The sequence below is a fragment of the Sciurus carolinensis genome, chromosome 11, assembly GCF_902686445.1.
Source record: "Sciurus carolinensis chromosome 11, mSciCar1.2, whole genome shotgun sequence".
NCBI lineage: Eukaryota > Metazoa > Chordata > Mammalia > Rodentia > Sciuridae > Sciurus > Sciurus carolinensis.
The window spans coordinates 117,210,735-117,230,537 of NC_062223.1; the positions used below are offsets into that span (position 1 = coordinate 117,210,735).

Genomic DNA, 19,803 nt, shown 5'->3' on the forward strand with positions numbered 1-19,803 from the left:
GCCCAACGTCAGGCCCAGCAGAGCTGCCTGCCCCGGCACAGTGGTGCACTGTGGGAACAGCACATAACCAGCTCCAGGCTGGGCAGCCTAGGACATCTCCATAGTAACCCTCACGTGGAAGCTTCCAGGCTTCTGACAGCAGCGCCCTGCGTCTGGGCAGAGACCTTAGCGGGACCCAGAGACTTTGAACCTGTGGACTCTCAGACTCCTGTCAGGCATAAAGGAGCTGGGCTGCGGGCTCTGTCCCCAGGACTTCCTTGGGTCAGGGGCCAGTGGAGAGAAGCCTGCAGAGGAACTTTCTTTACAGGCAGGCGGTGCCAGCAGGGTTCATTGAAAACCAAAACAAGACCAGGCTGCATTTGTACTCCATCTTGGAACAGGGGATGCGGCAGTTACAGTTACGGAGGGATGGAGGGACACAGAGGTGAGGGAAGAGCCGCGGGGGGTGCAGGAGGCTGGAGGAGGGGTCGCTGTGCAGGAATCACACAGAGCCTGGCGCTTCCTTCAGCCTGAGTGCCGGGCAGTGCAGGGACGAAGGTCCACGGCAGCCAGGGAAGACGGGGCATCCTTGGCTTCCCAGCCAGCAGGGGCTCTGAAGGGCATGGAAGCGTCTGGAAAGACAGAGCGGCATGGGGCAGGCGCGCAGGCGTGCGGAGGCTGAGTCTTGTCCCTGCTTGTCGTCTCAATGTGCCCCAGGGACCCTCTGCTTGTGACTTGCCCCATCAGGTGCTTGGCGATCATTTGAAAACAGGTGATGGAGACAGCCCACCGGGCGGCTCACAGACAACCCTAAAATTCTTCTGGGGTTGTTGCACCCCAGCCGCACCCTGCCCGGTCCTCCCTGGACCCTTGTGGACCTACCTCTCGCTACAGCACGTCCTCACTGACTTGCCTGGATAGGAGGGACAAAGACGGGGTCAGCAGGAAGGGTAAGTCCAGAGGCCCCTGAGCTCGAGACCCCTCTCAAGACCTCAGAGACAGCTGCCCCTCCTTCCCGGCCCGCCCGCCTCTGGGTTTCCCAGGCAGCACTCACCCATGCTTCCTGTTGCCCCCACAGCGGAATCTTTTGCCTTGAAAAGGAAAAGGAGGATCCGTTTTTCTTTGACCTCTCCTTTCCCAAGGAGACCCTGGGAAAGGGTCTCTCCTCCCTCCCTCCTGCCAGCGTGACCACAGTGTTGGGCTTGAAGGCCACATTTCACCATCTCTCTTTACAGAGGGTGGACAGTAAGCATTCAAGAACCCAAGTCAGTCAGACAGTCAATCAACAAACATTTACTGCACTGTGGTGGACTGTGAGCTGATTGAGCACAGCCCCTGAGACTGGGCTTTGTGCTCCTATCTCAATGCTGGGAGCATAGTAGCTGCTCAGTACACACTTGGAGAAGGGTCCTTGTAAGCCCAAAGCTGAGGCCCCTGCAGAGGCCATTCTGCGTCCTGTCCCTGCATGCTTAACCACTTCACGGTGCTGCCTGGAGGAGCTCACATGAGAGGAAGTGGGGAGACCAGTGATCCCTGCAGACTGAGTCCTTTGAATGTGAGTGTGCCAGAATTCTAGAACACAGAGGTGTGCCTGCTACACAAAGGCTCTCCTTTTCACTGATTGTGCTTCTGATGTTTTTGTTTTGGTTGCAAAACAGGTTGACAAGCATTTATTAAGCACCTGCTGGGGCTGGAAGATATCAAGGCCTTTCTCACCCAGAATACTCCATGTCCACACTTAAAGTACGTTCTTAATGCCACGTCTTTGGTGCTAGCCCTGATCCACAGGCAGGTGGGATCCTCACTGTTTAACAGATGAGCACACCGAGGCCCAGGGAGTTCGGGCTCGGTGGTAAGTTAGCAGCAGGGCCCAGGGGTCTGGCTCCCAGCCACACTTGCTTCCCAGCAGTGGGGTCAGACACCCCTGGGTTTGGCTGAGTCTAGCTCTGCTTCTCGTGAATAGGGGCACCTCTCGGAGTGGGCCTGATTTTTCATGTGTCACAGCCTGACAGTGGTGGCCTCCCTCAGTGGTTCTCAGAGGCTGAACTGGGTCGGGATTCAGCTCAAGCCTGAGAAAGAGCCCAAATCAGGGCAGGGGCCCGGCTCCCCTTGCTTGGCCCTCCCAGTGCCCCCGCGCGTTCCCCGCAGCTCCTCCAGAGTCCGCTAGAGGGCGCACTTCCTGCCACTCCTGCGGGGCGGGCGGTGGGCTGCAGCCCACTCCGCCCTTAGGAGGTCTGGCAAGTCACCGAGCGCTCAGAGCTGCCCATCCCGCATCCCGCTTCCAGCGCAAGGCCACTCGCACTTACTGAGGAGAATGATCAGTCCCACGACGAAGGCCAGGCCGGCGAAGATCAGGCCCCCGTTCCGGACGGTCTCATAGTCTCAGAAAAGAGGGGGCCCGAGAGGCGGTATGGGTCGCCTCTCCCGGCAGCCCCGCCCACAGCCCACCCGGGCAGCAGCCCCGTGGTGACTGGGGGTCCCGCGAGGGGGATGTGGCAGAGGAAGGGCTGGGAGCAGCTGCTGGGCAAGGAGGTGGGGAGGGCCTGAGGAGCGGCCGGCCAGGCTTACCATAGTAGAATGGGTCTGCGTCCCCCTTTGGGCTGCCACCTGAGCAGGGAGCCAGAGGTGGGATGAGGGGAAGGGAAGTCGGGAGGAAATACCGGTCCTCCCCTCCCTGCCAGCCCAGGGGAAGCTGGGTAATGGGCCCTGGAAGGAGGAGGGCAGAGGGGCACCTCCCCTGGGCTGCCTCAGACAGTCCCCAAGGGACCAAATGCTGCACATCCCCAAAAGGGGGTCATCCTGGGGTCTTCCCCTGCTCCCTGCTTCACACCCTAGATAGGAAAGGCCGAGGGACTGCCCCCTTGAGACTGGCCAGCAGGCTCTCTTCACACAACCTGTCTACCACAGGCCCTTGGCAGACATCTGTGAAATGAACGAAAGAATAAAATACAGCCTTGGAGCTCATGGAACAGAAGGAGGAAACTGAGGCCCAGGGGGAGACATGTCTGAAGCTCCAGGGAGGCTGGAGGCAGAAGTGGGACTTGACTCCTTTCCAGACTCGGCATCTCCTACATCCTCCGTGGGGAGGAAATTTGTTTAAAAGACATTAATATAAAGAGCTTACAGGTGCCAGGCTAAAGTTAGCAGAACATTAACTTAGTTACCCTGAGGCCCTGATATTATCCCAGGATCATCCACAAGAAGATAGATGCACAGAGAGGGTAAGTGAGCCACCCACAGTTACACAGCAAGTAAGGGGTAGAACTGGGATTTGAACCCAGGAAGGAGTTGGCTAAGTCTAAGTGCAATGCTGCTTCTCAGATGGAAGGAAGGAAAGAGACCTTTCCAGGCAGAGTTATCTGGCCTGCCTCTACCTCCTGTGGCTTCCCTGACCCTGTAACCAGCAGATGCCACAGGTCTGCCCTCCATCTCCCTGAGCGGAGTCCACCTGCCCTTGGACAGCTGGAAGGTGACCAGCCATCCCCTGAAGGAATGTGCTTCCCTGTGCATTGGGCAGAGGCAGCCTCAAGGACCCAGGAGCCCTGTTGTCCCCAGTGGCCGGTCTCTTGGTCAGGAGAGAGGAGGCCAGGCGGGGTTGGTGTCTGGTTGCTCAGAAGGGTCAGAGGTCAAGGGAACGCTGCGAGCACCCCATCCCCCGGCGGAAGGCCTTCAAGGTCCTCTGCCCAGATTCAGTCAGGTCTAGTTCAATGTCACATGGGAGGTAGTGTCAGAGCCAGCTAGACCCACACTCGGACCCCCTCTGTACCCAGGAAACTGCCTCCTGCAGCCACAGAGTGAGCCCCTTCCCCACCCAATACCCGAGGTGGCTCAGAAACCACTTTGTTCAGTGGTTGTCCCTGTTGAGCTCCAGCCCGAGTCCCCCATCCTGGATGCCTTTGGGGAGCATGTACTGAACTTGGTGGCCCTTACCCTAAGAAGACTGACCCTCTGGGCCTACTCCTCCCCAGACAGACCCTACCCTGGGCTCAGATGGCCTAGTAAGATGCATTGACCAGGGCGGCATGTTCTAGAAAGCCAAAGGTGGACAGTCATCCCCACCAGTTCCACCTGCTGCCCAAAATCCTGCCCTGGGCTGGGGAGATAGCTCAGTTGGTAGAGTGCTTGCCTCCCAAGCACAAGGCCCTGGGTTCAGTCCCCAGCACCACAAAAGAAAAAAAAAACAACATCAAAAAACAAAATCCTGCCCTTCCAGCTCATTTTCTTTGGAGTTCAGGCAGGGTCTTCTTTCAAAATGCAAATTTTCTTAGAGAGGAGCTGGCCCGTGGAGGAGGGGTCTACCCCGGGAGGCAGGGGCGGCTGGAGAGGGAAGAGTGGGGGTCACCCCTCCAGTCGTGGCTGCAGCAGAGTCACCCGGCTTCACGCACACACAGAAACACTCACCATCGTCTGTCGCCAACCCTGCCATTTCCCCAGCCAGCGGTGGCCTGTCCCCACTACCCTCTTCCTGCCGCCTCTGCTTCGGAGAGAGCGTCTGCCGTGGGGTGGTCCGGGACGAGGTGGGGGCATTAAACATTAACAGTACCAGGTAATATTTACCCTGGTCACAAGAAAGCTGTGGCGTGGACGGAGGGCTCCCGCTGAGGCTGGAGGGGGAGGCTGGGGAGGGTGGGGAGTCTGGCTCAGCTTCCAGCCCTCCCAGGGGAAGTTTCCAGAGAAAGGCCAGGCCAGCGGTGTTCTTCCACCAGCGGGAGGAGCCACAGCTGGGGCGTGGGGAGGAAGGGGAAGTTTCAAACTGTTCCGCTTGTGCTGTCCTCGGGAGCCCCCGGCCATGGCCACCTTACCAACCCAAGGACGCCACTGCAGCAGCTGCTGTTTCTTTCTTTTTCTTTTCTTTCCCTTTTTTTTTTGGTACCAGGAATTGAACCTGGGGGTGCTTCACCACTGAGCTATGTCCCCACCCCTTTTTTATATTTTATTTAGAGACGTAGTCTCTGTGAGTTGCTTAGGGCCTCACTAAGTTGCTGAGGCTGACTTTGAACTTGTGATCCTCCTGCCTCAGCCTCCCCAACCCCTGGGATTAGAGTCGTGCACCACCACGCCCAGCGAGATGGCTTCTATTCCTTACATGGAGCTCAGGGCTTCCCCGAATGGGACCCAGCGCCAGACCCTTCCCCGCCTGCTGTAGCCCTCGAGGACCCCCTGAGCCAACCAGCAGGCTCAGCCGCCAGGCCTCGGCTGCCCTGGAAGACCCTGCCCTGTGTTACCTTTTCCATCCCCTGAGGCTGCCTCTAGCAGCTCACACCTCAGCCGAAAGGCTCCAGCCATCCCCGACTAATGGACTAATGACTAATGGACTAATCGTTCTTTCTCTGCTACCCTGGCACTTCCTTCCTCCACCATGAAACACCACTTCTCAAGTTGTCCCCATGCCACTTGTCCATGACACGCTATCTTCTCCTTCAGAAAGGGGCCCAAGCTTAACCAAGAGGCGGCACTTTACTTTTATGGTTTACAAGGCAATTTCCTAACTAGTATCTCCTTGAGCTCTGAGTGAGTTCCCAATTTTACTGATGAAACATCTGAGGAACAGAGAGGTTGGAGGCCTTGCCCAAGGTCACACAGCCAGTGAGGGGTGTGGGGGAGACTGATAGTCTTGGTTTCAGGGGTCAGATGCTTTCCCCACTCCTCCCCGGCTGCCTCCGCACTGCACTGTGCCTTCTCCTGGGGACTCTGGGGCCAGGTACTCCATGTACTACAGAGTTCTCTTTGAGTTCTAATCAACTGAATTTGCCTCCAGAAGAGGCCGATGCGCAGCGGGAGCCAAAGGGCCAAGACAGCAGGCAGGTCCTCCAGGGCAGGGCAGTGACAGGTTCACTCTCGGGGTCCTCCCTCTGCTAATCATGTGGCCTCTGTCAACTTGCTTACCTCCTGGGACTCGGTCCCCTCACCCACCACCTAGGCTCGCTGCAAGGCCCAGGTGAGACATCGTGTGTAAAGAGCAGAGCAGGAGGCCTGGCACAGGGCACACGTCCTTATGGTCACCTTGGCCTTTGCACTGGTGGAGGAATGACAGGCCGCACCTTTCTGTTTAACGTTAGAAAAGTCAACAGCCGCCATTGGAATGAGCATGAGTGAGTTGGAAGGGGAGAGAAGGTCGTCCCCTGCAGGCCAGGAGCTGTGACACCACTCAGTCCTCTTCTGCTTTCAGGGCAGAGTGACAAGTACTCGTGAGAATACTCGTGACCAGAGCTAACGTTGAGTGAGGGCGGATCACGGGCCAGCCTCTTCCCTGCACTGTCCCCATTGAATCCAAGTTAGCTCCCTTTCACAGAGAGAGAGACTGATGGTTGGTCCCCATAGCCACCCCTGGAGGTGGCCAGGGCAGTGCTAAGACCCCACCTGCAGACCAGTTCCTTGAGTGGATGTTGTTTATTTTTGTAAACCATCTTGGTTTCACTCTGGAATAAGAAGGGTTGAAAAAATAGGTGGAAAGTTTGACCGATGATTGACAGACAGACGACAGAGTCGTAGAGAAGGCGGTTGACAGATGCATTCTGAACTCCGCTGGAGCGAGGCACTCTTCCAAATGCGTTATGGAAACTAACTCCTTAATCATCGCAGGGCTCTCTAAAGTGAAGAAGCCCTTGTCATCAGCCCTGATTTTTTTGGAGGAAGAACCTGAGACAGAAGTTCAGTGACTCGCTGGAGGGTAGGAAGCCAGGGAGCGGGGGAACCGAGATCTACAGTCAGCGGTCTGGCTTCTGGGTTCCTGCAGACGGATGGATGGACAGACAGAGCGCCGGAGGGGGAGGAGCTGGACCGGCTCTGTCTTTCAGCCCTGGGGCTCAGAGATGCTCTGTGCACGCCTCAGCAGACCAGGACCCTGCACCCCGGCGCCCGTGCTTGGATACTGTCCCTTTCCTCTTTCTGCTTTTCCTGTGCTACTGGGGAGCTGCCTGGTGCACTTGAGAGCCTGGTGCCCCAGGGAGGGACAGGGCTTGGGGCACTCACCTAGGTACCACCTGTCCATGGCAGGAGCTGCCAGCTGTGACCGAGGATGCAGGAGAACCCGAAGTGGCCTGTCCTAGGATCGGGATGGGAAGAGTGGCCTCGCTCCCTCCCTCCGTCAGCTGAGCCGGCAGACAGGAAGAAAGGAGGCGGGAGGAGGGGCCCAAGGGAGCCCTCACCTTGTGCTCACCTGTCTGGGCAGGTTAGGGCAAGGGATCCACGTGGGGTGGGGGAGAGCTCTGACTTCCGGCTGGCGCCTGAGGAGGGCGAAGCTGGGAGCTCTAGCAGAGCACACTTTCCCCCATGCCGTTCCCTTGTCCCCGGGGTCTTGACACTATGGCAAGGACTGCAGGACTCTGAAACACCCAGAAGTTCCTCTGGCCCTGGTTCTCCCTGGACGGAAGCTGAAGGAGACACTCAGGCCATATGAGGGTCCCCTGAGCCTTTCTGGGGAGAGGAGGAGCTGCATCTTTATCCTCTCACCCAATTGGCCGTTGTCCTGATATATCCTGCCTCAAGGTCCCGTTTTGTTGCTAAGAACCCTGAGACCGGATGGAGTGGCAGCAGCCCTGGGAAAGTGGCCCTGGTGAGGTAGGGATGGGCTATGGCAGCCCCCTGGGTGTTCTAGTTAGGCAGGGAGCTGGGGAGCCGCTGGGGCCAGAGCTGGACTAGGGCTGCTCCCGTGACCCCCCGCCCTTCTCCACAGGGGCACATCGCCGAGCCCTAGGGACTGGCCATGTGATGTCAGGTTGGGGTGTCAGACCCGCCACCGCACCTCAGAGGACTCCACCAGGGAGGGCTGCCCTTACCCAGGCCTCTGAGGCTGCCCTTGGTGCCACTGTGTGAGGCTGGCACAAGGAGGCTCTGTGCAGGCAGACCGCAGGTCTCCTCAGGCCCCTGTGGCCACCCTGGCCTGGCCTTCTTAGCACAGACACAGGGCAGCAGAGTCCAGGAGGGGCTGGGTCTGGCGCTCACACTGGCCTCTGTGTCCCTCCTGCCCTGATGGGGGACTAAGGACACCACAGGGAGCTGCCTGGGCTGGAATACTCTGCAATGGAGACCAGACTGCCTTGAGGGGGCTCTCTGGGTGGGCTAAGGTGGCCCTGGGGCAGCCCTGGCTCCAGGCTCCTCCCACCCTTCCTGGCCACACCCTGCGGCTGGGCGCACCCCTGCCCAGAGGCCCTGTCATGTGTTCCCAAATGGAAACCTGACATTCTGAGAGCCCAGAGCTGCTGAGTGGAAATTCCCCAGGCTGGGCACCTGGAGAAGTTTCCAAGTCTCAGGGCTAGATGGGACTTTAAAGGTGGCCAGGTACACACATTTTATCAATGGTCTAGGGAAGTGTTATCTCAGCTGTACCCCTGCTCCCCTGAGTTCCCTCCCCAACCCAGATGCTGTAAAGAAAGGCGTTGAGTCCCTCAGAGGAGGTCTTCAAGGCCATCCCATCCAATCCCCTCACTTGACAAAATGTTTCACTCTCCTGCTTAAAATCTGAGGACTCAGAGTATAAGCCAAAGTCCTTTTGTGTCCTGAAAGTCCCTTCTTGCTCTCACTCCAGTGAGCCCTCTGAACTTGTCTCTCATTTCCCTGCCCATCTCTCTACTCCAGACTTTCTGGTCCCCTGGGTGCTCCTCCAACCATCCAGAGCTCCATCCTACTTCAGGACCTTTGCACATGCTGTTTTCTTCCTGAGTCCCCAGCCTCCAGTGAGCTTATAAGCTAAACTCACACTATCCTCAGACTTTTCTTCGTGTATCTGACTCAGAAGACCCTTCTTGGCATCCCTGTCTAAAGTGTCCACACCACCCTCTGCGATTCTAGAAACCCCCTCTCAGCGGCTTTTTTCTGGGTAGCACTTCTTTCTGACAAGTTAAACATTTCCCTCATCTTCTCTTTCTCGCAACTAGAAAGTAAACTCCTGTATGTTTGCTCATTCCTGGATCCCCAGTGCCTGGCATGGTGCAGAGTGGACCCTAAGTTTTTTTTTTTTTTAAATGAAGGAATCAGTCCCAGAGAGGCGAAGGCATCCTGTGGGTGGGGCGGGGAGCCCAGGGCCGCCCTCCTCCCATCGCTAGGGTCCGCTGGGCTCTCCCTGACCGGCAGCTGTGGGCAAGGACAGCGCCCCAACCTTGCCGACAGCCTCCCTGGGGCTTCTCTCTCGCTGCCCTTGCACCCGTCCTGCCAGTCCAGCCCGACACCGTGGGCTCCTCCTGGAGCCTGGAAACCCGGATGAGGTTGGTGAGAGAGGCAGAGGTCCCGCCCTCTCTCCTCACTCGGCTCCAAGGCCTTTCAGACTTCTTCCTTGTCCTCCTCCAGCTGGCTGAGGTCATCATCAGGGCCTAGGTGACACTGGGACAAGGAGCCTTCTCCGAGACATCCTACTGTCCTGCAGGAGGGCCTGGCCCCTTCCACCCCGGACCACGTTGCCCTGAGGGCAGCTCAGGAACCTCTCCTCCCATGTGTCTCTGCGAACCCGGGCGCCCGGACCCTCAGGGACGTAAATCCCTTTGCATCCTGATCCTGCACTTGGGACTGTGTGACACTGAGAAGGACATCTCTCTGGTGTCCTCTGCCATCTGTAAAATGGGCAACCACCTACCTTGCAGGGTCGCTGTAGGAAGAGGTGACGTAGATAAAGCGTTTGGCCAAAGATGGTGGTGAGAGCCCGAGCTGGCCCCGGGGACAGGGATGCGCACTCCAGTCCCTTCCCGGGCCTGTCCCAGCTGGTGACCTCTGCAGCAGCCTTCCTGAGAGCATGCTTTCCTCCCCGACGCCCCAGCAGGACCCCTGCAAGCCACCACGACCATCCCAACCTTCCTTTCCTCCCCAGACAAACCAAGCGACCCTGCCTTTCCCAGTGGGGTCTGGCCGTGCTTGTTCTCTCAGCTTTCCTGCGGCAGTGGGGCCAGCTCGGGCGGACGTCACGCTGCCACAGTCCCAGCCAGGCTACCAGGCAGGCAGAGCCCTCCTTGTGTGTTTCAGGTTGGAGCCACAGAGGGGCATCCAGCCGTGCCCACCTGTCCCTTCAAGACCCACGACTGGGGATCTAGGAGGTGGAGAGAAGTGTTCTCCACTCCTGGATCCCTCTTCCACCACTGTCATGCCAAATGGGACACTGCCTTCAGCGATTAGCCTCAGTCTCCTCTGTCTCCCCCCAGCAGGTCCCTCTTGTCCCCTGACTCTTTGAAGTCTCAGCAGCTGCCTAGGGTGGCCATCACTGAGTTTGTGGGAGGCCGCAGGCTGGGACATCCAGCTGACCTTGATCTTCTTCATGCTCAAATAAACCACCAGAGCAGAGGCCTTCCCAAAGTCGGGACTCGCCAGTCCCACCTGCCCTGGGCTTTGCAGGGTCTGCACGTCAGAGTCCCCAGCCTTGAACTCTAGGCCCCCACATCAGTTCCTCTTGGTTTTGGCTCACAGCTAAAATGGGGCTTTGCGGAGGCAGGAGCCGGAAGCCCCTAGAAAGTTCCAACTCCTGGCTTCCGTTCGTCCGCAGATGTGTGGCATGTGTGCCTACTGGGCAGGGATGGTGGTGGCTCTTCTAGGCACCATCTGTGACGTGCTGGCTCCTGTCTCCTGCTTTGCCTACAGATGCCAGGTCACTGGGGTCTTATAAAGTGGGGCTGGGAGGAAGGAGGTGGGCCCCAAAGGGTCCGTTCCTTAAGTGTTGGCTTCAAGATGGCCACAACTATGGGCCACAGAGGTCCTGGGAGCTGCCAAGGGGCAATGTACTCTAAGAGTCAAAGTCACTAGCTGGTGACAAGGTCAAACCCATTCCACCCACCTCTCCCACAGCGAATACCCTGGAGAGAAATGCATTCTTGCCTTTTCTCGGAACTCCTGCCTGGCGTTGACCTGGAACCAAGACCATTTCTCGCAGCGGCCCTTCCCCTCTAGAAACCACAGCCCTCCTCACTTCTGCAGCCCCCAGCAAGCCTTCCCCTGGCTGCTCTTCCTGCCTCCACTGCCTCTGGATCCTGCAGATGTGACTCCCACGCCTCTCCTGTGGCTCTGTGGTCACTCTTTTCATTTACTGCACAAATGTCGAAGTCTCTCCTGGCCTCTGGGAGGAATCGGGTCACGGTTATCCATTCATCATTTGTATCTTTACAGAACCCAGCTTTCCTGACACAGCAACCATCCCCTTCCTGGTTCCAGAGAGTTCCAAAGACCTCTTCGCTCTTCCCAGCAACTCAGCTAGGCAACCTTTGTGGCTGCTATTTAACAGAGGGAGGAAACTGCAGGTGAGGGGGGCAAGTACGACAACGGACCCAGATGGAGCAGCTAGGAGATGCCCGCTATCAAAGAGGGAAGAGATCAGGAATGGATAATGGTGCCGGTGTCCATAACATGATCCCCACATGTGGGATTTCCAAAGTGTTTTTATGTCACGGTATCATCTTGACGCACGGAGCTAACAGAAAGCAGATGAATCCATTTCACTGTTGAGAACACTGAGGCTCCAGTGACTTTCCAGAGCCACTCAGTTGGCAGGAGGCCTCGCTTACCCTGTGGAGGAAGGTCTCCACGCTGTGAGAAGAAACTGACAGGGAGGCTGGGGTCTGCAAAGCTCACGTGACTGGAGAAGAGAGGGCAGGTGAGCTCAGAGGCAGGAGCCCGCCCCTCCAGCCCTGCCACACGGAGCCCTTCAGGACACTGGGTCCAAGCATCACCTGCCCTGCTGTCACTGCTTTGGCAGGTGCCCACAGGGCCAGGGTTGGCTCCATAAAATCAATAGCTGGTTGGCTTAAGCTGGCTGATTCCACCACCAGAGCTCAGGTGTGACAGCAATGAATCACACTAATGGCAGGAGGTGACATTCCTCCTCTTTGTGGCCTGGAGACAGGTATTTCCAAAGCTCCTGACCTGGCTCAGGCAAACACACATGACCTCTCTTTTCTCTCCAGGGTCTTGGGTAAAGCAGAGCAGCCAGGGACAAGGTGGGGTGAACCAGACAGAGCTGGAGAGCTCCCTCCCACCTCCGGCCCTGCCAGTCACCCCGGCCAACCTGGGATCTCGGGAGGCAGGGCCCTCCCTTCCAGAAGGAAGGAACAAGCATCCAGTGACCTTGGGGTGTGCATCAGCCTGGCATCCCCGCTACCCACCTGCCCTCTCTGCTGCTTGCACACTGCCTCTGCCTCTTCCAAGGACAATCTGGAAAGTTCAAAAATCCGTAATCTGCAAAACCCCAGAGAGGTGGGAGGGCCACAGCCCCTGGTGTCCCACAAGGCAAACTGAGCTATTTTTATAGTGGTGTTAAATGCCTCCATGCAAGAGACTCGGCATCTCTGAATCAAGTTCCCAGGGGGCACAGGGAATAGCTGGAAGGTGAAATGTGCAGGTCCCCTGAAGTCACTGAGACGAGGGGACTTGGCATCCATTTCTGGCAAGTGGCACGGCAAGGCATGGCAACTTTCCCGTTCAGCCAAGTTACCTTTGCCATCGCCAGCCAAGTTTCAGGCAGCAGCGAGCTTTTGTGCCTGGTGGCTGGAAGAACGCAGACTGGGTCCTTCCCGGGGAGTCATGGTGGAGAGGCAAGTTCCTTTTTTTGTTTTTGAACTTGCAGTTCTCATAGCAGAGACTTTAAAAATATTTTTGAATTTGTTCTTTTTAGCTATACATGACAGTAGAATGTATTTTGACATATTTTACATACATGGAGTATAATTTCCCATTTTTGTGGTTGAACATGATGTAGAGTTACACTGGTTGTGTGTTCATATATGAACATAAGAAGTTATGTCCAATTTTATTTACTGTCTTTCCCATTCCCATCCCCCCTGTCCAATCTGGTGAACCTCTACTCCTCCCTCCCCTCTGCCTGTTGTGATATGCAGATGCCTATAGCCTATAGCATCTGCATATCAGAGACAATATTCAGTCTTTGGTTCTTTGGGATTGACTTATTTTACTTAACATGATATTCTCCAACTCCATCTATTTACCAGCAAATGCCAGAATTTCATTCTTCTGGCTGAGTAATATTCCATTGTGTATATATACCACATTTTCTTTATCCATTCATCTGTTGAAGGACATCTAGGTTGGTCCCATAGCTTAGCTATTGTGAATCCAGTTGCCATAAACATTGATGTGGCTGCATCACTATAATATGCTGATTTTAAGTCCTTTGGATATATGCCGAGGAGTGGGATAGCTGGGTCAAATGGTGATTTCATTCCAAGTTTTCTGAGGAATTTCCATACTGCTTTCCAAAGTGGTCGCACCAATTTGCCGTCCCACAAGCAATGTATGAGTATACATTTTTCCTCACATCCTCTCCAACATTTACTGTTACTTGTGTTCTTGATAATTGTCATTCTAACTGGAATGAGATGAAATCTCAGTGTAGTTTTAATTTGCATGTCTCTATTGCTAGAGATGCTGAACATTTTTTCATTTATTTATTGACCAATCATATTTCTTCTTCTGTACAGTATCTATTCAGTTCTTTGCCCATTTATTGACTAGGTTATTTTGTGTGTGTGTTAAGTTTTTGAGTTCTTCATATATCCTGGAGACTAATGCTCTATCTGAGGTATAGGTGGCAAAGATTTTCTCCCATTCTATAGTCTCTCTTCACGTTCTTGATTGTTTCCTTTACTGTAAAGAAACCTTTTAGTTTGATACCATCCCATTTATTGATTCTGGATTTTACTTCTTGTTCTAAGCTGACATGATGTTGATTTGGGCCTACTTTTTTTTTTTTTTTTCTATTAGGCATAGGGTCTCTGGTCTAATGCCTGGTCCTTGAGCCACTTAGAGTTGAGTTTTGTACAGGGTGAGAGATTGAGGTCTAATTTCATTTTATTACATATGGATTTCCAGTTTTCCCAGCACCATTTGTTGAAGAGGCTGTCTTTTCTCCAATGTATGTTTATGGCACCTTTGTCTAGGATGAGATAACTGTATTTATGAGGATTTGTCTCTCTGTCTTCTATTCTATACCTTTGGTCTTCAAGTCTTTGGGGCGCCAATACCATTTTTGTTACTATAGCTCTGTAGTATAAGTTAAGTTCTGGTACTGTTGTGCCTACTGTTTCACTTTTCTCACTGAGGATTTCTTTGGCTATTCTGAGCCTCTTATTTTTCCAAATGAATTTAATGTCTGCTTTTTCTATTTCTATTAAGAATGTCATTGGAATCTTAAGAGGAATTTCATTAAAGCTGTATAGCACATTTGGTAGTATGGCCATTTTGACAATATTAATTCTGCCCTATCCTTGCTTGAAATTGATCTGTTTAAATTTTCTCTGTCCTCCTGTTTCAATGTGGATAGGTCATATGTCTTTAGAAATTTATCAATGTCTTCAAGATTTTGTTTTATTAGAGTATAAGTTTTCAAAATAGCTTCTGATTATTGTCTGTATTTCATTAGTGTCCATTGTGATATTTCTCTTTGTTAGCTTGGTTAAGGGCTTATCAATTTTATTTAGTTTTTCAAAGAAACAACTTTTTGTTTTGTTAATTTTTTGGATTGTTTCTTTTGCTTCAATTTCATTGATTTTAGCTCTGATTTTAATTATTTCCTGTCTTCTACTGCTTTCAGTGTTGATTCGTTCTTCTTTTTCTAGGACTTTGAGATGTAAGGCCATTTACTTGTTGACTTTCTATTCTCTTAAGGAATGAGCTCAATGCAACGAACTTTCCTCTTAGCACTGCCTTCATAGCATCCCAGAGATTTTTATATGTTATATTGTTATTCTCACTTACTTCTAAGTACTTTTTTTTTTTTTTTTTTTTTTTTTTGCGGTGCTGGGGATCGAACCCAGGGCCTTGTGCTTGCAAGGCAAGCTCTCTACCAACTGAGCTATCTCCCCAGCCCTACTCTTTGTTTCATCCATGATTTCTTCTGTGATCCATTGGTCATCCCAATAGCATATTATTTAGTCTCCAGGTGTTGGAGTAGCTTTTATTTTTTATTTTATTGTTGATTTTTAATTTCATTACATTATCATCTGATAGGATGCAAGGTATTATCTCTATTTTTTTTGCATTTGCTGAGAGTGCTTTGCGGCCTCAGATATGGTCTATTTTAGAGAAGAAATCATGTACTAGTGAGAAGAAAGTGTATCCAGCCATTATGAATGAAATAGTCTATATATGTCTGCTAAATCTAAATTATTAATTGAATTTTTTTTAGTTCTATAGTTTCTTTATTTAGTTTTTGTTTGGAGGATCTAACCAGTGGTGAGAGAGATGTGTTAAAATCACCCAGTATTATTGTGCTGTGGACTATTTGATTCTTGAATTTGAGAAGGATTTGTTTGATGTACATAGTTGCTCCATTGTTTGGGGCACAAGTATTTATGATTGTTATGTCTTGTTGATGTATAATTCCATTAAGCAGTATGAAATGTCCTTCTTTGTCCCATCTGATTAACTTTGGCTTGAAGTCCAATTTATCTGATATGAGGATAGAAACCCCTGCTGTTTACAAGATTCATGTGAATGATATGTTTCTTCCATCCTTTTACCCTGTCTGTAGATGTCTTTGCCTATGAGGTGAACTGGAGACAGTGTATTCTTGGGTCTTGTTTTTTAATCTAAACTGCCAGTCTATGTCTTTTGATTGATGAGTTTAGGCCATTTTCCTTCAATATTATTACTGAGGTATGATTTTTATTCCATGTCATTTGATTTATTTTTCATTTTTAATTTGAATTGGTTTCTCTTTTGATTGACTATTCTTCTAGTGTAACTCCTCCCTTTGCTGGTTTTCACTTTTATTTTTCATCTTCATGAAATATCTTATTGAGTATGTTTTTTAGTGCAGTCTTTCTAGTTGTCAATTCTTGTAACTTTTGTTTATCATGAGTGGTTTTTATTTCATTGTCAATTCAGAAGCTTAATTTTGCTGTCTGTAGTCCTCTCAGCTGGCATCCATTTTTTTTCAGAGTTTGGTATATATTATTCCAAGACCTCCAGCTTTGAAGGTCTGGGTTGAGAAATCACCTGAGATCCAGATTGCTTTCCCCCTAAACATTACCTGTCATTTTTCTCAGGCAGCCTTTAGAATTCTATACTTATTCTGTTTGTTAGGCATTTTAATAATAATGATTTGATGTGGGTCTGCTGTAATTTCGTGTATTTGGGGTCCTGTAAGCCTCCTGTATTTGACTTTTCATTTCATTCTTAATGCTTGGGAAATTTTATGATGTTATTTCATTGAAAAGATTGTGCATTCCTTCTGTTTGTATCTCCAAGCCTTCATCTCTCCCAATAAATCTTAAATTTGGTCTTTTCAGGTTATCCCATATTCTTGGAAGTTCTGTTCATGGTCTGCTAACATGTTTTCTCCACAGTCAATTTGCTTTCAAGATTGCATAATTTGTATTCATTGCCTGGAACTCTGTCTTCCAAGTGATCCAGTATGTTGGTGATGCTTTCCAGTGAATTTTTAATTTGGTTTCTTGATTCCTTCATTTTGAGGATTTCTGCTTGATTTTTTTTCAGAGTCTCTCTTTATTGAAATGATCTTTTGCTTCCCCTATTTCCTCTCTGATTTCACTCATAATAGAGTTCTTTATCTCACAGATCAGTTTAACTTTGTACATTCTAAACTTTTTGACATTTCTTCCACTGTGATGTCAATGGATTCTGTTATTGGGGTATCTTGGTTTGTTTGGGGCAATTTGTTCCCTTGCTTTTTCATGTTGTTTGTGTGCTTACACATCTAACAGTTTGAATCTGAAGCAGTAGAGTTTCTACCATGAGAACTTATAGCATCCCTGAAGTTTCCCAGTACCTCACTGTTTAGGAGGAGACAAATAATAACAACAACCAATGCAAACAATATATAGCATTAAACCAAATAGTTCCTACTATGATGTCTACAATGTTAATTATCACATAAACAGAAATGATATGATAAAAGCAGCAAGTTTGCAAAAGGGTTTACGATTTCAAATGGTGGACAGGGAGAGAACAGAAGTGATATAGGATGTGATGATTATAAGGGAGAAGGAGAGAAGAGAGAAGTAAAAAATTAAAGGAAGAGTAAAAGAGAGAACAATAGATATTGGCTGTTAGCAGAAGAAAAGAGAGAAAGAGAATTGAGGGAAACAGGTGAGAGAAAAATGTATCAATGTAAAGTTAAAGAATTCTTTCCATTGGAGTTCAAAAGTTTTTCAACTTCTCTTCTCAGCAGTGTTAGGTAGGGTTGTCTGGATTGATGGAGTGAGGGAGGTAATCCCATAGGCGGAGTTTCCTGGAGGCTGGGTTTAGGTGTAGGTAGACTCCAGGCTCTTCATTGAGTGCCAATTGGTCTGGAGGTTTCAAATCAAACTTCCTAGGCCCAGCAATTGCTGGTCCATGCTGGAAAACTGCATCCTGGGATCTCCCCTGGATTCCACTTGTGTGGTGGAGGATCCAATTGTTAGTCCACTAGTTCACCTGTGGACCCCACGTTTCCTGGTCTCGGGTTCAGTCTCCAAACTCAATCTCTCCCACCTCTGCCCTTTCAAATTCCGGGCCACACCTGTGTCTCCCAGTCTGTCCTGCAAGCAGCCAGATTAGAGGGGGAGGGATAGAGCTGGGTGGTTTTCTACAACTAGTTGTCCCCTGTGTAAACCTCTCTCCAGGTCTGATTTTCTCCTGGTCACTTAAGCACATTCTGTCTTGCAGTGTGGGTTTGCCGGGCCAGTATTTCGGGTCAAACTCAGATTTGTTAGGAATCACCTCCCCCAGCTACTGGCCCCCATGCTGTGGCTGCAATATGGTTTCTTCCTCTGTCCTCTGCATACTGTGTAGAGAGATGGTAGCTTCTTTCCCGCATGAGGATATTGTGTAGCATGCCTTTTGGTTTAGTCCGGCATTGTCTGTAACTTCTCAATTCTCCCTACCCCGACACACCTCAGTCTTCCTAAAAAATGTGGGTTCCTTTAATTCCCTTAACCTTCCACTTTGCTTTTAGAGGGAACTCTCTGGCTTGTGCCAGCCACTGCAACAGTGGCTGTGGCACTGGGGATTTCTTCCTTATTTTATTATATCCACCCTCCTGAATCCCTGATCTGCCTTGAATGTCCAGTTTCAAATTCCAGTAAAGTCCCCCTCCCAACACTTTCTTTTCATTCACCCACTTTGCTGAGAAACTGCCTGTCTGCTTTCTTAATTTCACACCACAGTGCAGCTAGGAAAGTGACCCTCTCTATTCAGTCATCTTTAAAGCCTCCAGATGTGAGTTCTAATTGAGTTGGTCCACATGAAGTCTGTAGCCCAGCATGCCATAAGTGCCCAGTAAGCATCATTTGCTGTTATTATTTTATTATTATCATTTTGATTAATGTTTTTGTTCTTTTGTCCAAACTGCTCACCTCCCACATGGACCTCCATAAAACAGTCTAACTAGTTTATGCCCTGAAGGGACAGTCATGCTGCAGATGAGGTCACATGAACCATCAGATCACCCCTCCCTTCACCTGAATGCCAGTTCCTCCCAAAGGAGTCAGGTGCTACACAGCGCTGGGAGGCGGCCTGGGCTCTACCCTAGTTCCTCCATCTGCTGACTGTGTGGCCTGGATCAGTCTCAACTATGTGTGTCAGAGAGAATCTGCAAAATGGAATTGTCCTGCTGTCAGAATAACACTGGGTTCCCAGGAGGAGAACTAAGTGGGTGCTCAGACCCTGGCCAAGTTTGGACAACCCTTCACACATTGGAGTCACAATCCCCAGTGGACTTCCTTATACTCATTTTGTAGTTTTTGTTTTTAATAATGTCTGAGGGGAGGCACCTGTCATCTGTTGAGCACCTGGGGCCTTTAAGGGTCTCAGTGGCTGTATTCTGAAATTGCTGCAGACCCGTGAACCCCCAACCCCTGTATTTTGTGAACGGCTATCATGAGCTTATTGGCTGAGTCTGTGACAAGATTTTAGCTGCCATGATCACTGGGCTGACAAACTTAACTTTGATCTCAACTCTAAGCCTCAGTCTTTTCAGCAACCTGAGGGATGGAGGGTGGATGTGAAATCAGGGCAGGAAAAAGCCCAGAGCATGTTCAGGGGGGCAGGGAATAGCTGGGTCTGGCCAAGTCCCTCACACCTGTTCCTTGAGGCTCTGTGGCTCTAAACAGTTCAGGGAATTCAGACAGGAGCTCTGAAGGCTTTCTTGGGACCCCAGGATATTCTGGTATCCTCCAAGAGGAATCTGTTCACAGCTGTATTTGCTTGACCAGTGAAGTGGGATGTCTTTGAGAGGGTGCTCTTGGTGAAGCCAGGCCCTGCTCCCAGATGTATTATGTCACTATGGCTGATCCATATAGTGACAGGATCCCCCTGACCTCTACAGTTTGAGTCCAGGGTACAAAGCATTACGTGTGACGGTAACGTCAGGAGCTAAGAGGGACAGAAGCCCGGAGAAGGGGCTCAATCCCCTTCAGTCCATGAGGTTAACAGAACAGGGGGCATCTGAGTCACAGAAAGATGAGGTAGGGGCTTTGAGTATAACCCAGTGACCCACCCTTGCCCATCTCTTTCAAGTCCTTAGGTAGTAGCCCCAGACTTGACCGAAGAAAAAGGTTGGGACCTTTTATCCAGGCCAGTGAGCACTTGGTGAATCCACTGCCAAATCTTTCTCCTCCAAGGCCGTGAGTAACATGTCCTGCTGTGGGATGCCACGTGAGCCCAGTGACCTGGGGAGCAGGTGGGGAGGAAGGGGGAGGGGAAGCAAAGGGAGGGGAGAGGTGGAGACTGGAGAGGAATCACCTGTCACAGCAGCTAAAACAGCGCCCCCCTCCCTGGGTGGCTCTCCAGCCTTGACTTCCTGCCCTGACCAAGGTCAGTCTCCTTGTCGCCCTTTAAGTTCCACAGCCCTACAAATACTCCAGTTCTTTCACAGAAAAGGAAGCACCTCAGAGC

The 19,803-nt window shown here is 51.2% G+C and overlaps 1 protein-coding gene across 2 annotated transcripts; it reads right to left on the reverse strand.

Annotated features, from left to right (window-relative positions):
- Positions 1 to 360: 360 nt before the first annotated feature.
- On the reverse strand, positions 361 to 7,060 carry Fxyd2 (FXYD domain containing ion transport regulator 2). Of its 2 annotated transcripts, none has more exons than XM_047519344.1 (6): positions 6,952 to 7,060; positions 2,548 to 2,586; positions 2,286 to 2,360; positions 1,034 to 1,070; positions 862 to 892; positions 361 to 611 (listed from the first exon to the last, which is right to left on the reverse strand). In XM_047519344.1, the coding sequence occupies exons 1-5, from the start codon at positions 6,968 to 6,970 to the stop codon at positions 868 to 870; spliced, it is 195 nt and encodes a 64-aa protein (XP_047375300.1). In that variant the 5' UTR covers positions 6,971 to 7,060; the 3' UTR covers positions 361 to 611; positions 862 to 867. The 2 variants fall into 2 exon arrangements, with proteins under 2 accessions (XP_047375300.1, XP_047375299.1); XM_047519343.1 differs by lacking the exon at positions 6,952 to 7,060 and adding an exon at positions 4,381 to 4,639.
- Between the last annotated feature and the right edge of the window lie 12,743 nt (positions 7,061 to 19,803).

Bases quoted from the DNA above. Each gene is read 5' to 3' on its own strand.
- Fxyd2 (XM_047519343.1), bottom strand. From the start codon at position 4,513: ATGTTTAATGCCCCCACCTCGTCCCGGACCACCCCACGGCAGACGCTC. The intron at 2,587-4,380 runs GTGAGTGTTTCT...CTCCCTGCTCAG, and splicing joins AGGGTTGGCGACAGACGATG to GTGGCAGCCCAAAGGGGGAC. The intron at 2,361-2,547 runs GTAAGCCTGGCC...CTCTTTTCTGAG, and splicing joins CGCAGACCCATTCTACTATG to ACTATGAGACCGTCCGGAAC.